The 23,284-nt window shown below is 39.3% G+C and overlaps 1 protein-coding gene across 1 annotated transcript; it reads right to left on the bottom strand.

Moving 5' to 3' along the window:
• Window positions 1-401: 401 nt before the first annotated feature.
• Window positions 402-22,514, bottom strand: SLC5A7 (solute carrier family 5 (sodium/choline cotransporter), member 7). The gene is made up of 8 exons (XM_009326252.1): window positions 22,337-22,514; window positions 15,601-15,714; window positions 12,433-12,588; window positions 9,734-9,882; window positions 5,575-5,718; window positions 3,275-3,428; window positions 1,778-1,995; window positions 402-1,025 (listed from the first exon to the last, which is right to left on the bottom strand). Exons 1-8 carry the CDS (start codon window positions 22,512-22,514, stop codon window positions 402-404), a joined length of 1,737 nt encoding a protein of 578 aa, XP_009324527.1.
• Between the last annotated feature and the right edge of the window lie 770 nt (window positions 22,515-23,284).

The following is a 23,284-nucleotide window of genomic DNA, read 5'->3' as shown; positions in this document are numbered from 1 at the left end:
TTTTTCACTTAATGCCAATAAAATGTTGACTGATAGTATTTCAGAGTGACTGTATTATAATCTCTTCATACGATTTCCTAGCTAAATAACTGTTGCACTTTTTCTGCTACATATATTTTCAATTGTAAATATTTTTTTTAATTACACAGTATATAGTTCTGGGTGGAAAGAATGGGATCTGAGTGTATCTTGTGGTAAACACTCTATGATCTAATCCAACATGTTAGATAATAACAGAAAAGAGTTCCTCCCATGGGATGCTCCTGCTCCTAGAAACAACTTAAAGAATTGTGCAGTGGCATTTTATTCCCAATTCTTGCTTTTCTTCTGATAAAATGCCTCTTACTATTCTTTGGAGAATATCTTGCTTCACATTGCTTTGCCTGTGGCTACTAGATTTTTTAATTATCTTCAGTGTTGGACAGCTCTGGACTCGAATCAACATAATTGAAGGCTTCCTTGTTTGTGAAAGTTGAGCTCAAAGTTAGACTGTGTCGTGGATTCACAGGTGCAAGTTCGTTTAATACAATATTGTCACTTTTTACAAGAGTTGCTTTGTCCATGTGTTCTCTACTGTACCTGGCAACAACAGCATCAAGGAAGTCCAGCTTTGGTGGCAAAGTCCCACTCTCAAATAAGTATTTGGCTAAGTAGGAGACTATAATGTTAGTAAAGAAGGAGGTAAGCATAGCAAGTGTTTTAAATGGGAATCGCTGGATATAGATATTATTTTCATCTGGATAGCAGCCAGGATAGTAGATCAGGGGCTGAAGGTAGAGGTATGGTTCTCCTCCAGTTATTCTGAGAACAAGGCCAAATAAGTATCCTGCAATGGCGCCGTAGGTGTTGGTTCCTTTAATAAATAACACACACAGGAGCTGGGGGAATATGATGATATAAACAAGGTCAGAGCTGAGGTACCACAGGCCATACACTGACGAAGCTAGCAGTGCCATTGCTGTTGCTGATGCTCCAAACAGAAAAACAGTGATTCTCATGACCCACACGATTTCCCTGTCTGAAGCCTGCAAAAAAAAGGCAGTGTTAAGTGGTTTTTTCATGGCAATATATGTATGCCTACATTTATGCACGTAGTCAATATAAAATACTGCATTGTAAAAGGAAATTTTGCATGACATATTCAATAATATTTACAAACGAATATCTCTGTCTCTATCTCCATCTCAAGCACAGAGAAAAAAACCCAAGGGTTATGGTTGCCATTCCCGAAGTCATAATCTTTGAGTATAAGGAAAAGTTTGATAATGTGTCAAAGAAAAAAACAACAGCAGACTGTTAGAAATAACTTTTAAATATAAGCACAATATGGTTCAACCAGAAAAAACTGTCAGCATCAGAATTTCTTATTCTCCATTTCCTAAGAAACACTCCGACTCACTAGCCCATTCTGTTGTCAAATGATTTCCTGATAAATCAATAATTCAGAAAGATGTCTCATTTTGTTAAAGATTTAAGCAAAACTTATGGTTGCAGCAATAATTAGGAGCTGTTTGGATAAACTGCAGTGACATGAGAACTCTTGAAATCTGCCTCCCTTGAGCTAGCTTTTTCACCTCTGTCATCAGTCACAATCATAAATATTTTTATGACTTTCAGTTTATTTAATATACTGTTAGGAATGAAATGCTATACTTTTTCTAGTCATAGGCAGGAACGTGAAAGAGGTGTTTCATTATGAAATTACAGTCTATGCATCACCTAGTTAAGGTCTCACCTAAAATTTTCTCTAAAAGTAAAAATGAAAATGTAATCTCACATTTTGCCGAAAGGAAAGCTGGTAAATGTTCCGAGCAAACATAGAACTTGCTGATAAAATTGAAGAGTCGGCTGATGACATCACAGCAGCAGATACAGCGCCGAGGCCAAAGAACGAGATATAGACTGGGCAAAGGTACTGGAGCACAATCGGTAAAATCATATCTGCTTCTTTTTTAGTCATGGGGTCAGGGATACCATACTCAGTCTCATTCCAGGCTGCAATATGGACACCGGTATGTTATTAGTAACATTAGTAGTCATCAGCTACAGCATCTCTTGACTTCATATGTAGCGAGCTATTCATATTGCCAGATTTTAATTCACATTCAATGACCAAACTGTTACTAGGGCCAGACTGATGGCATTTCAGAGAGGCAGTGCCCCCCTGGTTTCTGTTAGGCAGATTTAATCCTGCTCAGCATTTTTCCTTATCTCTAAGCTAAGTCTGACCACAGCCTGTGGTTATCCAGTAGGAAGTTTAATATTAAAACTTTGCATTGAACATAAATGTCGTTTTCCTCAATAAAACAAGTCTGGGATCCATGTTTGTTTGTGATGTGTTTAACTATTCTTTTGGAATACAGACTCAGAGCTCAAAGCCATGTGTTAAACATTTCTAACAGAACATTTCTAACAGTTTAGCTATGTGGTCACTGTGATGGGGATAACTCTCACTATGACAAAGACCTTGAAAAGGATGTTTTGGTCAAGATAAGAAATTCCTGATAAATCATAGAATCATTTAGAATCATTTAGGTTGGAAAAGACCTTTAAGTCTTTTCGTCGTTGGACTCTTTCCATCGTTGGACTCTTTTCATTGAGTCCAATGTTAACTTAGCACTGCCAAGTCCACCACTAAACCAGGTCCCTAAGCACCACTTCTACACGTCTTTTAAGTACCTCCAGGGATGGGGACCCAACCACTTCCCTGGGCAGCCTGTTCCAATGCTTGACAACCCTTTTGGTGAAGAAATTTTTCCTAATATCCAACCTAAACCTCCCCTGGTGCAACTTGAGGCCATTTCCTCTTGTCCTATTGTTCGTTACTTGAGTGAAGAGACTGACACCCACCTTGCTACGACCTCCTTTCAGGTAGTTGTAGAGAGCTCTAGGTCTCCCCTGAGCCTCCTTTTCTCCAGACTAAACAACCCCATCATTACGCTGATGCACTCATCAGCATTACGCTTAGCGCTCAATACAACGCTCCTCATCATTACTGTTAGGATGAAATAAAAGTACCAGAATCTAACTCAAATATTAAATAGAAATATTATGTCTGTAGATGCCTAGAATGTGCAAAATGAGTTAATATCTTAGCCACTGGGGTAGGAGCAATTTCCCCTGGGAGAAATATTCTATAATATTATTTTTCAGTGTAGCCTCCTGTTGAAGAAGTCATGAGTTGATTAATGATGTCACCTGGCTAGATTATATGTAACATAAGCTTTGTAGGGTTTTCACACATTTATTGTACTATTCACTTTTAATCATTTACCTGTAGATGCTCCAATTGCACCAATGAGTACTGCAGGAAGAGCCATCACGAGACAGCCAAAAGCAGCCAGAAATGACAGAACTTGAGCATATGTGGCAGAAGATGAGGAAAGAACTCGCTGGAAATATGCTTGCCATGGGATTCCTCCTAATGTCTGCAAACACAATGGGCAGCATCCCATCATTAGGGGCTAACTCTGAATTTTTTTTGCTATCGCCATATAGAGAGCACGTAGAAGCATCACTTGAATGCTGAATGCTGTGTTGTTGCTCTTTTATTTATTTATTGAATATCAGTCAGTCAGCAATAGCTGTAACTTTCATTCTCACAAGTAATTTCAAACCTTTGTAAGTCCACTTAAATCCCGTTCTTTTAGATGAGTTATTCCTTTGTACAATTAGCGACAACACTTTGCATTTACATAGTCTCTGTAATCCCCAAGTATTGTGAGCTGTATAAATACTTGTTAAAGCCTTATGAAAGGTTATAAAATACTATTGTCATATTTCATATTTGAAGACTTTGGCCTCCAGCACCCTCCCCCCGCCAAAATTAGGTTAGACTCTGGTAGGATTTGAAATCAAGATTTTATCTTCCTTTATGAATGCTTGTGGCCATCAAAACAAGGCAACATATTCTGTATACATTGAACTCAAGAATCTGAAAAATTATTCTCCCACTGTCTTAAGCAGATATGATACCAATAGAAATTAAAGACAAAGCAGTAAAAAAGTTTTCTTTTATGGTGGCAACCCTTCTCTTTTTTGGGTATATAACAGTGAAGATCCGGATTAAACTTAAAATTATGTCTGCAAAATACAACACAAAAGAGTATTATCAAAGGCTAAAAAAACAAGTCCTAACAATTCTGTCTTGAAAGCAGGATTTGAATAGTCTCCACTAAGTAAATAAGTGCCTATGACTAAACAGCATGGAAAGAAAATAAAGCAAATTGCTCACTAAATGTGCACAGCCCAGTTCTACACACTAAATGAGGCAGGAGGCATTTGGACCAAATAGTGTGTATACAGGTGTTTTATATATGTTTCATGCACACACAGGGACCAAATGAATGTTTCACAGGCAACTCTGATTTTGACTTGCTATTTATGACTGTTTTCCTTTGCAGCCGTAATAATGTTCCTTTAACAAAGCCTTCCAAGCATGTGTAAATTTCTTGAGCTATAATGAAACAAAGATGAAAAGAAAACGTGTCATCATTTGTCAACATCAGAGCTTTCCTTTGGTCATCAGCAGAGATGAAACCTTTAGGCTTACCACACAGAATACAGCCACTTGAGCTAATGTCATACTTTGGTTCTCTGAGAATCTCTAAAAAATTCAGGCTGGATAAAACAATATATTTTAATACCCCAATTATCAGAAAACTCTGAAGATTTTTCATTGAGATTAATTTAAAAAAAGCAGAGAAAGGAATCCCAAAGTACAACACGATAATAAAAACAGTGTAGAGTTGCTCAGGGACACTAAGAATGGAGAATGTTAGCATGTGTTGCTAGATCTTCTAATGGAAAGTACTTAGTAACCACCAATCCCATGTGTAACACATGGGTATTAAATAACGAAAGCCTTCAGTTCATTCTGGCATGTGTGCATGTATGAATTCATCCATCCATCCATCCATCCATCCATCTCTGCAAAGCTTTTCCTCACCTATACCTAAGGCATATTTATTTATTTATATGAATTACATATTTATTGCCTTCTGCAATATATAAATTCCTCTGCCAAGTATGACATCAGTTAAGTATTAACTGCATACTTTTAATTAATTTTAGCATAAGTCAACTCTTTCAGCCTGATGATATTTAAATTGCATTTCATTCTGGCATGTGTGCATGTATGAATTCATCCATCCATCCATCCATCCATCCATCTCTGCAAAGCTTTTTCTACATCACCTATACCTAAGGCATATTTAATCATTTGTATAACATATTTATTGCCTTCTGCAATACATAAATTCCTCTGCCAAGAATGACATCAGTTAAGTATTAACTGCATACTTTTAATTAATTTTAGCATAAGTCAACTCTTTCAGCCTGATGATATTTAAATTGCATTCCTGGCAATCCCGACTTTGACAGCTGTGCTACAATAGTCTACTGATATTTCACTGAAATCATTCAAATGTGCAGAAATATTGAGCAGGAGTCAAGAGGGTAAAAGTTTTCAGTTTGCTGGAATCTCTTAACTAGACTCTCTATTATTTTCAGCTGTCACAGTAACACAGTGTGAGTGCTTAAATGCTTCATTCCTTCATACAAGCCATCACTTACCAGCAAAAGGAAATTGTCCAGCCATGTGTAAATGTCAAGTGAGTTGATAGATCCAAGCCAAGGTGCTTGGTGCACCTGGTGCACAGCCGTGAGCCCAATGTCTGTCACTGCAGGATGGGACATCGCAAAGGGTACGCTGATCCACTGTAACCAAACAGTAACACTTTGTTCAGGTCTAAAAAAGGCATTCTAAACCTGGGAAATTTTGATATTAACATTGATCTGTTTTTCTTCTTCTTGCATGCTAAAGATCAAAAGCCAAGTTGCCGAGCTGACTTGCAGAAAAGTCAGGTTATGTGCCAGTGGAACATCTCTGAAATCCAGAGAGCTTGGTAGTGGATAGCTTACCTCTGTTCTGGAGAGTGTGAGTATAAGCAGAGAATTGATCAGTGTAAATCACAAAATCAACAGGAAAGGCACATTTATACATCTTCATCTTATTTTCCCTAAACTCCACATATATTCTTTACACCCTTTCCTGGACCACGCTGTAGAAAAACATCTACATATAAACTTGTGTGCAATAGCATCAGGATTTGCCAGTATACAGGTATGAGACATCACAAACACACCTGAAAGCTTGGGAATTTGTTTTTAATTCAACGCAAAACTATATCGTGACAAGAGAGGGGTGCTGTTGGTGAACCCCCAATTCTCTTGCTCCAGAACACCCAGTAGCCCAGTGTTATAGCACTTTTCTACCTTGAGGGCAATTTACTCTGGGCTCTTGGCTATTTTCAGTCTCTCTGTTTTTGATCTAGGCCAAAAAATCAGTTGAGAAACCCTTCCCAGAGACAGTTTTGGCCAGAAGGGTCGTTTCCTTCACCAACTGACTTTTTGTGCATTTACTTGCCAACTCATTTTGCAATGACGTAACTCACTAACTTTCTATGAGGAGAACCTCAGTAGCTCCTACTGAGATGAAAACCAGGCTTTGTGCTATATGTAATGACCATTGCAAGCACGGCATCCTTAAGACTCCAGTGATATCCAAAACATGCAGATTACCACAATCCAACTGATCACATTTAAGTGTATGGGGTAACAGGAGCAAGGAGGGGAGAAATCAAACATCTTCCTCTACTTTGTTGTAAAATTCTTGCAATATTGTGTGAAGAATATATGGATTAATGCTATGTTTTTCTGCACTGCCTATTATTCAGGCTGTTTATCATGTACCATAGTATTCTGTTCCCAGTTACATATTAAACTTTGCCAATTTAAGCACTTAGGCAGAAAGATACCCTTCTCACTGTCTGCTTGGGCTTTTCTGGGAAAGATCACCAAAATGTTCTAACTGTCTCCAAGATATTTTGAGGGAAAAATAAACATATTGTCAAAATTAATGGATGTTAATACTATTCTTGTTGAGAAATTCATGGGGAACAAGGTTGTCAAATGGATTTTTTTATTCTTGTTTGTGAATCTCAAATCTCATACATGTCCAAGTGTTGAGCTTCTGAAAAGCTGTAGTTTGCCCATACTCAGCTGAGATTTTCAGTAAGGTAAATTTCTAAAGGTCCACCTGCAGCCTGCATGCCACAGCCCAGGATTTAATAGGGACTGTATTGCAAATGTATTATGAGCTTTAGTAATCCATTCCAGTTCCTGACCGTAACCTTTGTGGTCTCAAGGATTACCTCTATATTAGTAAATAAACCAAGTCAAGACACTTTCTCTGGCCTTGCAGTTCACTGACATGTCATGGTTTACATCCATACACCTAGACTCCTTCTCCTGCTAAAAAGGACAGCCCTCAACTGTTCCTGGGAACTATCTGGGAAAGTACTAGTTGGCGTGGGCCAAAACAGTGCCAGAACTGTGTTAACAATTAAGCACTACAGATGATTCTGTGTTTTCACCTTGACACTGTTTAACTTGCTTAATATAGACATAGACCCAATTTCTTCACTGAGCTCTTTCTAACCAGAGTAGAAAATTCACTGTTTTGAATGGAGGTCAAATAAAACCAAGGCTTGTGGAAGTGAAGCAGAAACTGGGACTTTATGTTGGGACTTGAAGCTTGGGGGTGGAAGTAGCAGGTAGCTAGAAGGACCTGGACCTCATGGGACTGGAAACCAGAAAAAAATGACTTCTACATGAAGTCCCCATTTAGAATGGAGAATTAATAATACAGCTGAGATGAAGAGTCAGTAAATAGTGAGGATACAGTGCAGGATCAAGGGAAGACTCACGGGGCAAGATAAGGAGCTGAGAATTGCAGATATGGGTACAGGAAAGCGAGGAGGTAAGGAGAGGTTACATGGGATTGTAAGGAGAAAACCAGGGAAGTACGTGCAGTGGCTGGGGTAGAGGTTATGGAAGCCTAAGGAAGAAGCTGTGGCTGAATTGAGGAGCCAAGGTAGGGAACAGAAGTGGTCACAACAAGCACCTCCCCTTGAGTAAGGAGCAGGAGCGAAATAGACATTAGAGGAATGAGCATTAAAGCTCTGTGCCAGTGGTAATACAAACTGCTCCAGAGCCTGGAGGGGAAGCTGGGATACCTGAGCCTGTGACATCTTCTGCTGTGACACCTACTGTGAAAGTGTCCCATCTCATCTAAAACTGCCTCACCTGGAGCATGACCATTTAGATGCTATCTGAGGCTTCCAGCCCCACTGATGACTCTGGAGGTTATGAATATGGTTCCTTCAACATGACATTATTGCTGTTTATTTTAAATGGGAAATTACATAAAAAGCCCAACCTGAATTAAAAGAACACTATTAAAGCTACAGATCCAACCATTGAGAAAACTGCTATACAACCTTCATTGGTTTTCCCCTCCCTGTCAGGTTCATGCTGCCTTTAATACCGGATCACATGTTGTTATTCCCACAGGATCAGGGTCTTTAGCAGTGCATGAGTTGTTCTTATTGGAAAAGCATTTCTGTATTTTGATTTATCTACAATTTTGGGAATTTCTGTAATGCACACCATCTGTAGAAACTGAATGGTTCACAAATATTAACATGCATGTTAGGGAAGGAAACAGTACTTTCCCCACTGTGCAGGTGACGAACAAAGATATGAGAGAAGAAGATCTGGAATAACGTCTCATTTGAGGTGGCCAGCTGGAACTTGGATTTGCTTTTTCAGGGTATTTAGCACCATTCCCATGAAGTCAGTTACAACAGGGAATGCTTAGCACTTCTGCAAATAAGGCCATAGGCCTCACAGTAGGATGCCACAGAGTGAGAACACACACAGGGTTGGTTAGTGACCACCTGTGTGAGCTCTGGCTGAAGCAAGTTCCCTAGAGCTGCACAAGAACGCTGGTGAAAGCAGAGAAACAACTCCGGATCCCCAAGGTGCCATTCAATTCCTTCGCCTTGAGCCACCCCATTTATTTCAGCCTGTCTCAGATCTCTGCACACCTGTGACCATCTATTACTGCCACTGGCAAACAAAGACAGCAGCTTCTTTGATTTGCACCCCTGTGATCTGAGCCCTGTTGCATTGATGTTTTTCAGAGTAGGGCTTAAAGAACAGCAGTAAATAAAACGCTACCCACTAGCATATCATTGATAGCTGATGAGGGGATATTCATACCACCATATTCAAACAGCAAGGTCATCTGGTGAGACTTCCTATATTATGGTCTTCAAGGACAATGGAGGGAAATGAGGCAAAAACCAAGAAGGTGATTTAAAGCAGGAGGTTAACTAAGCTGCATGAGTAGGTGACAGCTACAGGAAAGAGAAGCAGGAGAGTGTCAGCTCTGCAGGTCCAATGCCAGTGTTTCTGGACTGCTTTACTGACTGCTTCCTACATCTGATGTCTCTTGCCAGTGCCTGTGACACAGTTCTATGGACAGATAGGAAAGGAGTCAGCTCCAGTCCTATCCTGAGTTAGATATATAGATATATAGATATACAGAAATAGCAGGACAATTACAAGACTGTTTGCTCTATCAGACTGGTTGGAAAAAAGCCAGAGAAGTGGGCCTCTCGGTCAGCATTATTGTCAAAGCACGGGCTGTACACTGATGTAAATGCAGACTCTTTAAAGTCAGGGCTCTGTGAGTGGAGATATTCCTTTGCTGAGATTTCAGTGAAGACATAGTTCCAAAACTGAAGATGGGCAATAGGTCTCAGTAATCATCATAATGCCCAGGGCAAAATCCTCAACAAAGAAGGGGAAAAAAAGCCAAACTTACCAGTCCCAGGAAGATGCAGAAGAGCTGAACTACATCGGTGTAGGCCACAGAATAAAGCCCACCCACAAGCGTGTACATAGTTGCAATCAAGGCAGAAATAATGACTGAAATATTGACATTAATGTCAATGATCACACTTATAGTGGCACCTATGGGGAAAAACAAAGCACTGTGTGTTAGTGTATGTCACAGTATGTCTGATAATGAGCCAGCTCCCACAGCACTCGTGGGATGCATCCCATGAAGTCCCGTGAAATTGTGTCTGCCCAGTCTATTTAAATGTTTCCTAACCTGATCCTCTTTTCGCAAGCCTTCCTTGCCCTGGACTTTCCTAGGGTTCTCAGGGTCCTGGGATTCCTGAAGGCTGGTCTTACCAGCAAAGAATGAAGCAGAGAAGGCACTGAGTAACTCAGCCTTTTCCATATCCTTTGCCACCAGGTCCCCTGTCCCATTCAACAGCAGTCCACGTTTTCCCTAGTTTATGTGCTTGTAGAAGCCTTTCTTGCTGCCCTTCATGGCCAAATTAAAATCCAGGTGGACTTTGGCTTTTCTAAACCCATCTCTGCATGCTTGGACAGTGTCTCTGTATTCCTTCCAGGTCACCTGTCCCTCCTTCCATGTCTTGAATGCTTCCTTTTTATGTCTGAGTCTAGTCAGGAGCTCCTTTCTTGTCCATGTGGGTCTCCTGCCAGCTTTGCTTGTTTTCCTGGTTGTCAGGGTAGACTGTTCTTGAAAATGGAGGAGGTGATCCCTGAGTATCAGCCAGCTCTCCTGGACTCCTCTTCTCTCCAGGGCTGTCTCCCATGGGATTCCTCCAAGCAGATCCCTGAAGAGGCCAAACTCTATTCTCCTGAAGTTCATTGCTGCGGTCCTGATTTTTGCCTTGTTCCCTCCTCTCAGGACTTTGAACTCCACCATCTCATGAACACTGCAGCCAAGTCTGCCTCCAACCTTCACATCCCTAACTAGTTCTTCCTTGTTTGTAAGTAACAGGTTCAACAGAGCACCTCCCTTCATCAGCTCCCTGATAATTTGTTTCAGGAAGTTGTTGTCAGTTCACTCAAGAAACCTCCTGAATTGCACTGCCCTTCCAGCAGCTATCAGGATGGTTATACATTTCCCTTAGATGTATTAACTATTTCAAGTGATTGCAGTGTTCTAAAACCACGTTTAAAAAAAAAGTTCCTCTCCTTCTAATTAGGATAATTTAAATGAAACACGTTGCAATTACTTTTAATCCTGGCAGGTATTGTAGATGGATATTCTTGACCACATAGGTAGAAAAGTTCTGGCAGTAGAACACAACATGATGTGTGGTATATAAGAGCTGCTGGGAGCTGTCAGGTGGCTTTTTGTTGTACAGTGAGCCTTCAAAGTTTGTGTGCTTAAGGATTACAAGCTCAGACCACTTTCAGAAGCTGGAAGACCTGTCTTTCCCTTCTATAACCCTGCCAAGCAAGAAATCATGACGAAGATCAAGAAGTGAAGAGTACTGGGATTAAATATTCATCAGTGAGGATAGGTGTGCAAATTAGGAGGTATAATATAACCAGATTATTCACAGAGTAGTTAAAACCAAAACCCTCAATGACCTTTATAGTCATTGACAATTTTTAACTGTCAGCTGTTAATATAAACCTACTAGAAAGGTATTCACACTGCTTGCTTTGAAACATACAGATAAGCTTGTCTTCAATCAGAAAGAAAGTATATTCCAAATACTCAGAGTGTTCTGCAAGTTATTCAACTCCTATCACCTCAGCATGTAGTTTGTTTTTAGTCCTTTAAGGGTTTTGTGATGAAATTGTGGTAAACAAGCTCCCCATTGCTTTGCAGTTCATCAGAGCACAGTTGGAGAGTACCTTCAAAATTTATTTTCTGTTTAAAATAGCTTGTGCTAGAAAGCATTACCACATGCATGTGCACCATGAGTATGATTAGCTGGTAAAAGTCAACTACTGGTGCTTTGACTCAAGGGCTTTCTCAGTTCTTGAAGGGATTGCTAAATTCAAGCCTGAAATATAATTAAAAACCCTGGAAACTGAATTTTTTTTCAGAACTGGATGAGTAGTTGGGTGACTTTATATTGAGTCATAGTTCCACTAATTCTCTGAATCCTTTCTTGAATCCTAAGCATTTTCTTCATTTTGTTGAGTAGAAACCCATGTGCAATTTAATAATACTTCAATTCATTGATCAGCATCTGTTTTACTTCTATTATTTGTGCTATGGAAAGTTCAGTATGTGTAGGTCTCCTATATGCAAAGGATTATTTTGTTTAGATGCATTGGCAATAATCTTTCATATCTTTAAGGAAACTTTTGACTCGCTTCTGTGATCTCAGTGGTGTAAAAGAGAAGCTGAGTCAGCCTTGACATAAAAGGGACACTTGCAATCACTCATGTCATCCTCAAAAATAAAGGACATTTGTTGCTAAATCTTTTCATGCTCTTTGAAAAGGGACAACTTAAAGGTACCTGAAAATGAATAGATACCTTGCTTGTCTTTCCATTACTAAAATAATTAATGGGGGACCATTACTGGGTTTAATTACTAGTTAGCATGGGTCTGAGAACTGTCACACTCTGAATCATGTGGCTAGGATAGTTAGCATTTGAAGTCAGAATTTTAATGCATTTCTGATTTTCTTAATCCTTTCCATCTGTGATAAATTAATATTTATACTGCTTATTCCTTACCTAAGGCAGAGAAGATGGCAGCAGCCCAAAACATTTCTCCCATTAAAGCTGGAATAAACAGTAGCCCTCCCATCCTTTTTCCATAAAGCTGCTGAAAAGGGTCTAGCATTGTCACATAGCCTTTGGATCGCATGGGTTTTGCAAAAAAAAGGCCACCTACAAAGAAAAGTAGCATAAGACACCAGCTGCAATGGAGAAATGCATTGCCATTAAGGGGTAAAACATTGATTATCAGTTAAGGGTACAAAAATATTAGTATTACTTTTTTTTTAAAAGAAATAAGTACAGTTAAAATATCCTCTAAGAACTCTTACCTTACATCTGTCTACAGAGTTACATAAACATGTCCACACCATTAGTATCTATGGTCCAATAATGAAAAATAAATTTGTCTTATTTTGTCTGGTTCAGTTTACTTAATCTGCCATTATGGAGGCTGTCAGAGTTTTGTCTAATTTTGGATCAGCCTAAGGGAATGGCTTTTCTACCTAATCCTGTTCATTCTTAGAGCAGAATCCAGCATGAATTTTCACATGGTCCTACTTTAAAAATAAAACTGTCTGGGATGCCTGGATCAGAAATACGAGTTCATACATGGTTTAGTGCACACACAGCAAATCTGATTCTTTCAGGACAATTCTGATTTATTATGTATGCTTAAATCAACTTTACTACACCTGGGGGCTAGGTCAGATGCCTTCTCGGCTCTGCAGGTGTCAGGCTCCCCGACCATTTGTCATACACTTATTTCACTTTTACATTTTCAGGAATTTCGATGTATCGCAATTCTTCTCTGCCTGATTGGCATACAGGCTGGATATGTACATAAATGTGCAAAGGCCTCACCTTTCTAATGTACAGTCCTCAAATTCTTTCTGGCTGGAGAAAAAAAAGGACATATCTCAGGAAAGCTGAAAGAGACCTTCTATGGAAACCTGTGTAGTTGAGACTTGCACGTGTCCATAACTAAGTAGACTTCTACTACAGTAAAACTGCTGAAATGCAATGTATAAGTCACAATAAAAAAACTGGAAACCAGTCAGTTCCCAATAAAATCTACTGTACAGTATTTGGTGACACTTAAGTTCTTCATCATGAGATATGTAATGTATTCATTGTATTGTACAGAAGATTTTTCCATATTTCTATGTATTGCCTTATATCACTCATATTTCTTCATTTCGTTAAGTTCCCTGAACAGAAAGTACTGGCTTACCAATCACAATTGATTTATACTGCTTATGTTAGCGCTGTCTTTAGGCAGGTTGTTTGGATGCGGAAACCCTTCAGCATTTTTTTACTATTCTTGGATTGGTCATGGATCCTGTTCCTATTCTACTTGTTATGTCATCATTACAAAAGACAACTAAAAGAAGAAAAAAAGAGTCACTGGTATTATAATCTATTAGGATGTTCAAACATCTGTCAAAGGAAATAGGGGATATTTATAATAGGGACCTTTAAAACTAAATTGCTTGAAAAATCAGGAAAAGCGGTATGCAGCACAACACTGAACTAACAGGGAAATTATATCAATCTTAAATCCTCCTAATCTGAAGCAATAATATTTCTTCTAGACTTGTATTTATAATTTTGATATTTTTTTTTTTAAAGAAGGATAAACAACTCCTCCCCCCAAACCTGCATGTACACATCACACCTACAGAAATGCTTTCCTCTCTGTGCTCTGCGGAGAGATATGTGGTCACATGATACACACTTCTTTTCTCTGCAGTGGCCATTATAATTTCCAGGAAAAAAAGTCTGGATATCTAAAAACAGCTGGAAGTGAGGGGAGAGGCTAACTCAACCCCTTCTGGGCTATTATTAATTTGTGTCAATTCTAAGAGGCTAAGAGACAGGAAGATGCTTGTGACTACGATCCTAATGACTGTTTAATGACATCGATGCATCATGACCTTCATGACCTCATAATGACATGAACTGGTCTCCAGGCAGACATCTACTGTTATTGTTTTCCTTACAGGAAATAGAGCTGCTCGCAGGGATGGGAACTACTACTGGAACTGGAGCTGGCCCGCATGTTCCAGAGAGGAGCATCTACGATGGGGAAGGTTTCTGCCTGGGAAGAGAGGAGAACCAGGACAGGCCATAGGAAAGCATTTCCGAGGGGAAAAAAGAGTCAGGAGGGAAACCGAGTTACATAGGAAGAAATAAAAGGAGAAGACGACCTGCATAAGCAACAAAGGGAAACAAAGGGACAGACTAGGTGGGAGGACCATGAGAAAAGACTCAAAATAGACTGAGAGGTCAAGTATTATTAGAAAGGCTAATACACCAGTCACATTAATGAAAGATGAAAAACACAGTATCATTTTGTTGCCTTAGGGACATGATCTGTTCACAAACTGAGAGGCTGTGGTTGACAACTTTGTGGTGCATTCATCACGGCTCACAAGGCGATACTTCTGTTGCGAGCTGCTCCATGTGGTTGAGACATGGTGAGAAATTTTTTATTGCTATTATTTTTAAGAAAAGTAAGGAAGTTCTGAGACTACATTTCAGGAATTAGAGGCCACAGCATTAAAAATTATAATGCTGTCTGTGTTTTACACTCTGACCCTGCATAGAGCAGGATTGTGTATTAGCATTTTGACATGTGATTTGGAGTTTTGTACTGCATTTAAGAGGATGTTTGATCTAATTTTAAGGAAACAGATTGGTTCTACTACAGACTTCCTACACAAAATTAGACAAGTTACTTAGACTCTTGGTGAAGATCTGTAAGGTATAAGCACTTCCCTAACCTGAAGGGTTATTTGCCATTCTTGAATTCCAAGATTTATAGGTGCCCTGATACTATCATGTTCCAGATCATATAGGCACTTAAAGAAAACCTGAATATATAAAACTTAGTATATATAATAAAAAAAAATCCCACAACAAAACTTTCTTATTGTGATCACTCCATAGATCACTACGGTTGTAATAATCAAATAGGTCTTGCCAAGGCATTCAGGAGACTTAAGATATCAAACTATGTATAGTGATTTTCTGTTTTCTTTTTAATAGCCAAACCTATCAGCAGAAGGGATCCAGTTTACCCCAGTAGCCTTTTATCAGACCCTAGTTGTTTCATTTCAAATGTTGGACTTGTCATCAGAACTGTTTAAAACGAGAGACTATTACCTTTAGTTCTTTGCTTACCTAAAACCAGACTAAGGGAATATCCGATAGGTGCCTGAGCCCAAGCTAGACCGTAGCCTGGGACATACACAGCTTCTGCTGTCCCATTGATGTAACCTCCTCCAACCCATGTGGCTGAAAAAGAAGAGGTGGAAAAGTCTTTAATGTGCACAAAGGAAGAAAACCTCCCATGTTGTGGAATGAAATTGTCATCACTTATAATATTGCTATTTTTTGTTATATGTACTGTACATGTGCCAGACATGGCATCCTTCTGTAAAAGATAGTCCTAATTTGAAAAACTTACAACCTAAGCATATGAAAAAAGAAGTCAGATGGACTGAGACAATCATCAAGGTGTCTAAGCGTCTGTATAGTCAGTGAAGATGTGAGGGCTGAGTCAAAGCATTGAAATTAGACAAGAGTTTAATGAATGCATTGTTTACTAGGGCCTTCGTGAAACAAATTGCCCTTAAAACCTTGCTAAATTTTAAATTGTGGCTACACAAGGCACATTTAGTAAACTCTGATTTCCCCAAATGCTGTATTTCCATATAGGGCTGTGGTGGTTTTATGTAGCTATTTAAGTTCTGAACATTGACTCATTTATTTTTGTGCTTCCTGAAGTTATATTCCAGAAGTGAATTGTGTTATCTATAATATTTCTGATTTTATCTCTCTAAAAACCAGCAGTATTTTTAATAAGTCAACCTCAGACCCTTAATGAATTGATTCTCTGCCTTGAAGGGAAGTTTCTACATTTGAGAACTTGGGACCTACAGTATGTATGAAAGAAAATCTCCAACACAGAAATGTATTGTGATTACATCTACAAAAATAATTCATAACAAATTATGTAATAAAGTTTATCTCTTCCTGTTTGCAGATTCCATGCAAAAAGTTCTTGATTTTCTCTGATGTATAATGAGTAAGTTTTATGAGTCTGGGTCTGTAGTTTGAACAAGAGCAGGCAGATCATTACAAGTACTAGATTTTTGTAATGCTATTTTGATTTGCCTCAGAAGTCTTTGCCTTCTCATATAAAGAGTAGTTCAGGCTTTCTGTGTAAAAAGTCACAATTGTAAGAAATTTTTTTTCCTTACGCATTCTTCAGAATTGTCCCAGTATCCACCATCATACAAACAAAGTTGATTTTGTGTTTGAGACAAACAATTGGAGATAAACACAAATGAAGAAAATTTAATTAAAAATCCTAAAGAAATTTCATGAAAATCTAAGTGACCACTCTTTTCCGCTTAACTCTGATATCTCTCAAATACTACCAGAGATTTTTTTTTTTTAACTCAATGCTAAATTACACCATGGATTTAGTATCAAAGATCTCCGGCAATCAGAGCATTACAATTGTGCCCCTTTCAGCATTTTGAAGCACAGGAATGGACCATTCTGTTGTTGGAGATAGTATAATGGGCTTGTTTGAGGTATGTGCTTGCAGGGAAAGCCTGCAACAAAAGAAGTGACCCAAGGAACCCTCTTATTGGAAGACTTTTGGGTATCGAGATCTATTGTACACTGCAGAGACAAGACAAGAGGTGAGTGATGCCCATGTGGGACCATGTGGAGAAGATGGGTGAACACTGATCCTTGCTGGGAAGAGCAAAGATAGAGAATCTACATAAAAAGTTGTCAGACATTTGGGATTTTGTGCCTCTTGATAGTGTGAATTAATGTAGGTGGGAATATGATACTTTGGTTACAAGAGTCTTAGAATCATAGAATCGCAGAATGGTTTGGGTTGGAAGGGACCTTAAAGATCACCTAGTTCCAGCCCCCCTGCCATGGACAGGGATATTTTCCACTAGATCAGGTTGCTCAAAGCCTCATCCAACCTGGCCTTGTTCACTTCCCAGAAGGGGGCATCCACAACGTCTCTGGGCAACCTGTTCCAGTGTCTCACCACCCTCACAGTAAAGAATTTTTTCCTAATATCTAATCTAAATCTACCCTTTTTCAGTTTAAAATCGTTACCCCTCATCCTTTCACTGCACTCCCTGATAAAGGGTCCCTCCCCATCTTTCCTGTAGGCCCCCTTTAAGTACTGGAAGGCTGCTGTAAGGTCTCCCTGGAGCCTTTTCTTCTCTAGGCTAAACAACTTCGGCTCTTTCAGCCTGTCCTCATACATGAGGTGCTCCAGCCCCTCGATCATCTTTGTGGCCCTCCTCTGGACCCACTCCAACAGGTCCATGACTTTCTTATGTGGGGGGCCCCCAGAGCTGAACACAGTACTACAGGTGGGGTCTCACGAGAGCAGAGTAGAGGTGGAGCATTACCTCCCTCGACCTGCTGGCCACATTTCTTTTCAAGCAGCCCAGGATGCGATTGGCCTTCTGGGCTGCTGGCGCACGTTGCTGGGTCATATTCAGTTTTTCACCAATACCCTCAAGTCCTTGTCTGCAGGACTGCTCTCAATCCACTCATCGCCCAGCCTGTATCCGTGTTTGGGATTGCCCTGACCCAGGTGTGGGACCTTGCACCTGGCCTTGTTGAACTTCATGAGGTTCACACAGGCCCACCTCTCTAGCTTGTCAAGGTCCCTCTGGACGGCACCCCTTCCCTCTAGAGGATCAACCACACCACTCAGCTTGGTGTCATTCGCAAATTTGCTGAGGGTGCACTCAATCCCACTGTCCATGTCCCTGAAAAAGATACTAAATAACACTGGTCCCAATATGGACCTCTGAGGGACACCTTGTCACTGATCTCCACCCAGACGTTGAGCTGTTGACCATTGAGTCCATGACTACCTGGGATGTGTGCTGCCTATTGTGTCTTAAGCAGCACAGACTTATGGAATAGGTTGTAAGCACCTGTATGCAATAACAAAAGTAAATATTTAGAAAGGGAATTGTATTTGTCTCCTTCCCTGGAAAAAAACGTGAGCATGAATTCTGCATGAACGATACCCACTTCCAGATGGGGAATAATATCCCACAGTCAAGGATAGATGTCCAATATTGCTGCAGCCATGGTGCAAGGAGGCTTCAATGTCCGGCATCAGTTTGCCTGGGGTTGCTACTGAGGTGGCAGGTGTTCTCCAAGGGGCACTTGAATGCTATGCCTACCTCCCTTATTTTCTTCTGAGAGGGGCAGGTCACTTCTCTTCTGTGTGATGTTGCAGGGGCATTGCCCTCCCCTGGCTGGGGACAGGAACAACGCTCTACAGACAGGTATTGCTGGGTTGGGTGGCATGGAGGATTTAGCACTTATTTTCAGTTTTATTTCTTGATTTCTAGATTGGGGATTTAAAAATAACTGCTGATCAATTTTTCTGTGCACATGACTGTTCTGGAACATCTGCCAAGGACCCCAGAGCTCTAGGAAGGTGCTATATGGCTTCTTCTGAGGGGGTGAATGGGTAGTCAGCACGTACATTGACATCAGTAAATACATTAGAAAAGACATAATGGGATATGCTAGGATGGGTTTTCAACCTTAGATATTAATTTTCTGATCCTCAGTTTGCTAAGCCACAATTTAAAGTTAGTTTAATACCTTTTTTTGGTGAAATTATTTTTTTCTTCTAAATCAGACAAAAGGAATATAAAATTTAATAATCTATGGAAACACTCATGGGGTAATCTATTTTAATCCTCTCTTTGCCTGCTGTCTGAAGGACCAAAAAATGCAGCTAATACCAATATCCATTTAAAACATGCACCCTAAAAAATGATCAGACAAATACTGAGGATATGGAGAGCAATTCTGCTCCTAGTTCATATGAGGAACACAGAAATTAATCTCAGACTTCTATATATATATAGATATACATTAGAAAATCAGATTTTTGGCACTTCTTTGTGAATGATGCCTTGTTTGACTACTCAAATTATTGAATAAGCTCATCAAGTTCTGTAAAATGAAAACCCTGACCTAAGGATTACAAAAAAATAGCATTTTGTAATATTTCTTTTTTTCTTGTGAAAAGACACATGGCTCCATCCAACTAAAATGAAAAAATGGCATCAATAGATTATTACCTTTTTGGTCATGTTTGCAAGCATTTGATTATGTCATCTCAAATATTTCCTCTGGGGTTTAAAATCAATCACCAAAATCAGAATAGACTCAAGTTTGTCGCAGATACCACTTCTTAAGAATTTCACCCACAAATTAAGGAATGCTAGTATTTAATGCAACATTTTAAATATAACTGTGTAAAAATGATATGTAAATTAAAGGCATGTCTACTATGGTGCTATGTTAGCTCATTTTAATATGAGCTGCTGTGATCCATCCCCAATTCAAGCTTCTCACTCTTTCTATTTTGATAATTGCAGGCACACAGCCTTCAACAGGCTTTGTGTTTAGGCTTTTCAGTAGCTAGCTGATACAGCTGCTTCTTCAGGCTCACAGTATACATCCGAATACGTCCACAGCCATTATTCATAGGTAGTGCACTTGCTTTAAGGCTTTTAAATGCCGTTTAGAAAATCGACTATAATTACTCAAGAATCTTGAGTCCCTCCCTATGAAGTCACAATGCTTATGCTCTGAATTTGATTTTAAATTTATAGGATGAGTTCTGTCATCCTCCCCACGAAGTAGCCCTAGAAACTGCTACTGGTTTTCTTTTAGCAATAGCCATGGAAGATGGTAGTGTTTGTCTTGGGCAAGAAAGACAGAATTAGGCCTTATCCCATACCCCAAAGTACTTTGTGTCCATACTAACAATATCCTCTCTGGAGATCTTTAAAAATTTCTTGTTTTCCTTTTATGGGATAGGCTTTTCTTTTTAATTCCTATTTAGACAATTAAAGCTGTAAAATATAAAGACTATATTGGAATAGCCATATATCTCTGAAGGCATGGTTATGAGGTGCAAAATCTGCATCTATCATTTTTAAAGAAACAAATATGTCCTTGAATAATGTGACCATTTAGTAAAATTTATTGCGGATTTTGATCAGCTTACTTTCACAATTATTTTGTTATGGCTTTACAAACTAAGTATCCCAATCACCCTCACGGATATAAAACTTGGACTAGTCCCCGATTTAGTAGACTTGTGCCCACACCTAACTTTGTGTGCCAGGCGTGGTTCCCCAAAACGGAAAGTGTAATTTACTTGCCATCTCAATTTTTCTTTAATTGCCATATTTATGGAAGGCAGAGGTGAGAAAGTATGTGAACCCTGATAGTATAAAATCCACGAGTGTTTTAGCTGTACAAAGGCTTTAGGATCAGCTTGATATTCTACCGCAGAGATGATATACTACGACATCTCTAGAGCTTGCATGAAACAGGATGAGCATATGTGGGTGTGAATTGTGGTGGTTACAGAAATTGCCTGCAATACAGGAAGCCCCAGTTCAAGTCTCATCTCTGCTTCAGCTGTTATGAAAAATATTCCTGTAGAATAGGATTAAGGAGATCAGAATTTGTGTCTTCTCCCACAGGCAAAGCTGTTTGTCATAATGACTTGCGTGGGGAATGTCTTGTTTTGTCTCCACTCCCCCAATCTAATGATTACAGTTTTGTGGCAAGCAATATCTCTGCAAAATATTCTGGTTTCAGTGCTCTGGAAAACATTTCATTCAGCAGAAAGCAGTCAAACCAGCTCTTGCTATGAGCAGAATCTTGCCATATCTGATGCTTCAGTAGCCAATGGATGAGTGATACAGTAAATTATAGCAAAGCGTGAAAAGCAGAACATCTGCCTGTATTCAAACTTTACTGACTTTTACAAACATTCTTTACTCAATATCCAAATATTCAGTCTTTGAATGAGCAAGATGCCCCTCCAAGGGGATGGGAATTCCTCTTGATTAAAGAACACAGAATTTTGGCCCAAGTTTTTACGTGTCTCTTCCTTATTATATAACTGTGAAATCAGAACAGGGCAAAACAGCAAAACATAAATATAACCTGATAAATCCAATCTGGCAATTGAAAGGGCTTTGCTTGAATAGGATTCAGAATAAATAAAATAAAAAAAAGAAGCATGCTTAAAAATTAAATTGCTTAAATAAAAATGGTGGGCCAATTCACTCTTCTTACAATGAACTTTTGTTCCGATCCCATATGTTAGCTGTAAGACTTGAGATTTGGATCATATTGTGAATATCTTGTTGGCCCAGCTAAGACACCTGGTTCGACTGGCTCTGGGAGTCGGACAGCACTGCTTACAAAATCAGTGAAGAACTCTTCCTTCACCCAGGCTTTTCCTACTGATATTACTATTCACAGTAATGTATTATTTTGTCAAACTGATGCAAAAGAAGCTAAAAGAATCCACAAAGTAAATTTGCTGAAATCGGTGGAATTACAACTTTGGAATTATGCCAATTTTCTTTTAGAAACTTATTCTTAATTGATGCTGCACCCCCTCCCCATCTTTTTGCCTATAAACTTTGGTTTACTCAGATTAAATAAAAATAACTTACCAATTTGGATAGCTTTAACAGCAATAACAGTTATTTTAAAACTGGATTTCTTATTAATCTATATAAATTCTATACTTCTGTCCCAAACATATCTGATCCACAGGTGAACATGAAAGAAATGAATAAGAAATACAAGATATTCCTCCTGTATGATTTTAAAATATTTGTTGTTTTCATATAGATGCTACATTTGGCTGTTCACTAAACAGTGTTAGCAGCGATTGGAAAAAATATATATATAATTTTGTCCATTTTGCATTATTCAACATGCAGATTACACTTCTTCATTCAGATGGAAAACTGACAAGTTATACACTGGTTAGGAAAAAAATAAATGGTGATTTTTTACATACCAGTCATTGTAAATCCACCAACTAGCAAGCCAATGTCTCTTCCACCGACTATAATAGCTTCGCTGCGATCTCCTTCACTGCCGGTGTTCTTGGTTTTCCAAGCAGCCCATATCCCAACTGCCAGGATAGCCAGGTAGAATACAACTATGGCCACCAGCCCCTCCGCATGGAAAGCCATGTTGACGTCGCGACTGTTTCTTTGATCGCTATTTCATTAAGACCTCTGGAGAGAATGCAATAATACGTCGGCTTTTAACAAACCTGGTAAGATGCTTTTTAGAATCAGTGTACAAAGAAAAATCAGATGGTTATTAAAGAGACTATTCTGGTGAATTTATGAAATGAGTATTTCAGATGTAATTGAAATTAAGTTTACATGCCAGTTAAAATGCCCGTGGAGCAGCAACCAGCAATTGCAACCTGCAGTTATGATGGGAAGCGAACGATGTGGCTGAAAGCTGTGCAATTCCTAGAAATCAGTCACTGAGCACCAAATTATTTTAGTGTCACCAAGTCCCCAGTGTCTGGGAACTCTTCAGTCAAGAAATAGCTTGGTACATGAAATAGGATAGAGGATCTTGGCCATGTGGGCTATTATAAAAGTCTCTATTTAGTTAGAAGACAAGCCACAAAACTGTTTTAAGTTCTATAAGAACTATGGATAAGTAATAGCTACAACAGCAAAACACGTCTTTGGTTGGAATGCTTTTAAAAATCTGCTCTTTCTTTCTTGTAACATTTAATTGTCCACCATTAAAAGTATCAATCTGTTCTCGTTCGCAATTTGAGAAGTAGACGGAAAGCTTAAACGCGGTCGAACGGCAGAAATTTTCAGGTATACGAACTACAGCGGGGAAAAACTCCCGGGCGACATAGGCAGCGGCCGCCCCGTACCCAGCCTTTCCCGGAGCCCCCTCCCAGCGCTCGCCCCGCCGCTCGCGATCGCTG

This window comes from Pygoscelis adeliae, unplaced genomic scaffold (genome assembly GCF_000699105.1).
Source record: "Pygoscelis adeliae isolate BGI_AS28 unplaced genomic scaffold, ASM69910v1 Scaffold156, whole genome shotgun sequence".
Lineage (NCBI taxonomy): Eukaryota > Metazoa > Chordata > Aves > Sphenisciformes > Spheniscidae > Pygoscelis > Pygoscelis adeliae.
This window is presented reverse-complemented; position numbering and strand designations above follow the sequence as displayed.

Coding starts and splice junctions, on each gene's coding strand:
- SLC5A7 (XM_009326252.1), bottom strand. CDS start 22,514: ATGGCTTTCCATGCGGAGGGGCTGGTGGCCATAGTTGTATTCTACCTG. Junction 15,715..22,336: donor TGGTGGATTTACAATGACTG/GTATGTAAAAAA, acceptor CTTCTTTTTCAG/CCACATGGGTTGGAGGAGGT. Junction 1,026..1,777: donor AGCTTTCCTTTCGGCAAAAT/GTGAGATTACAT, acceptor TTTTTTTTGCAG/GCTTCAGACAGGGAAATCGT.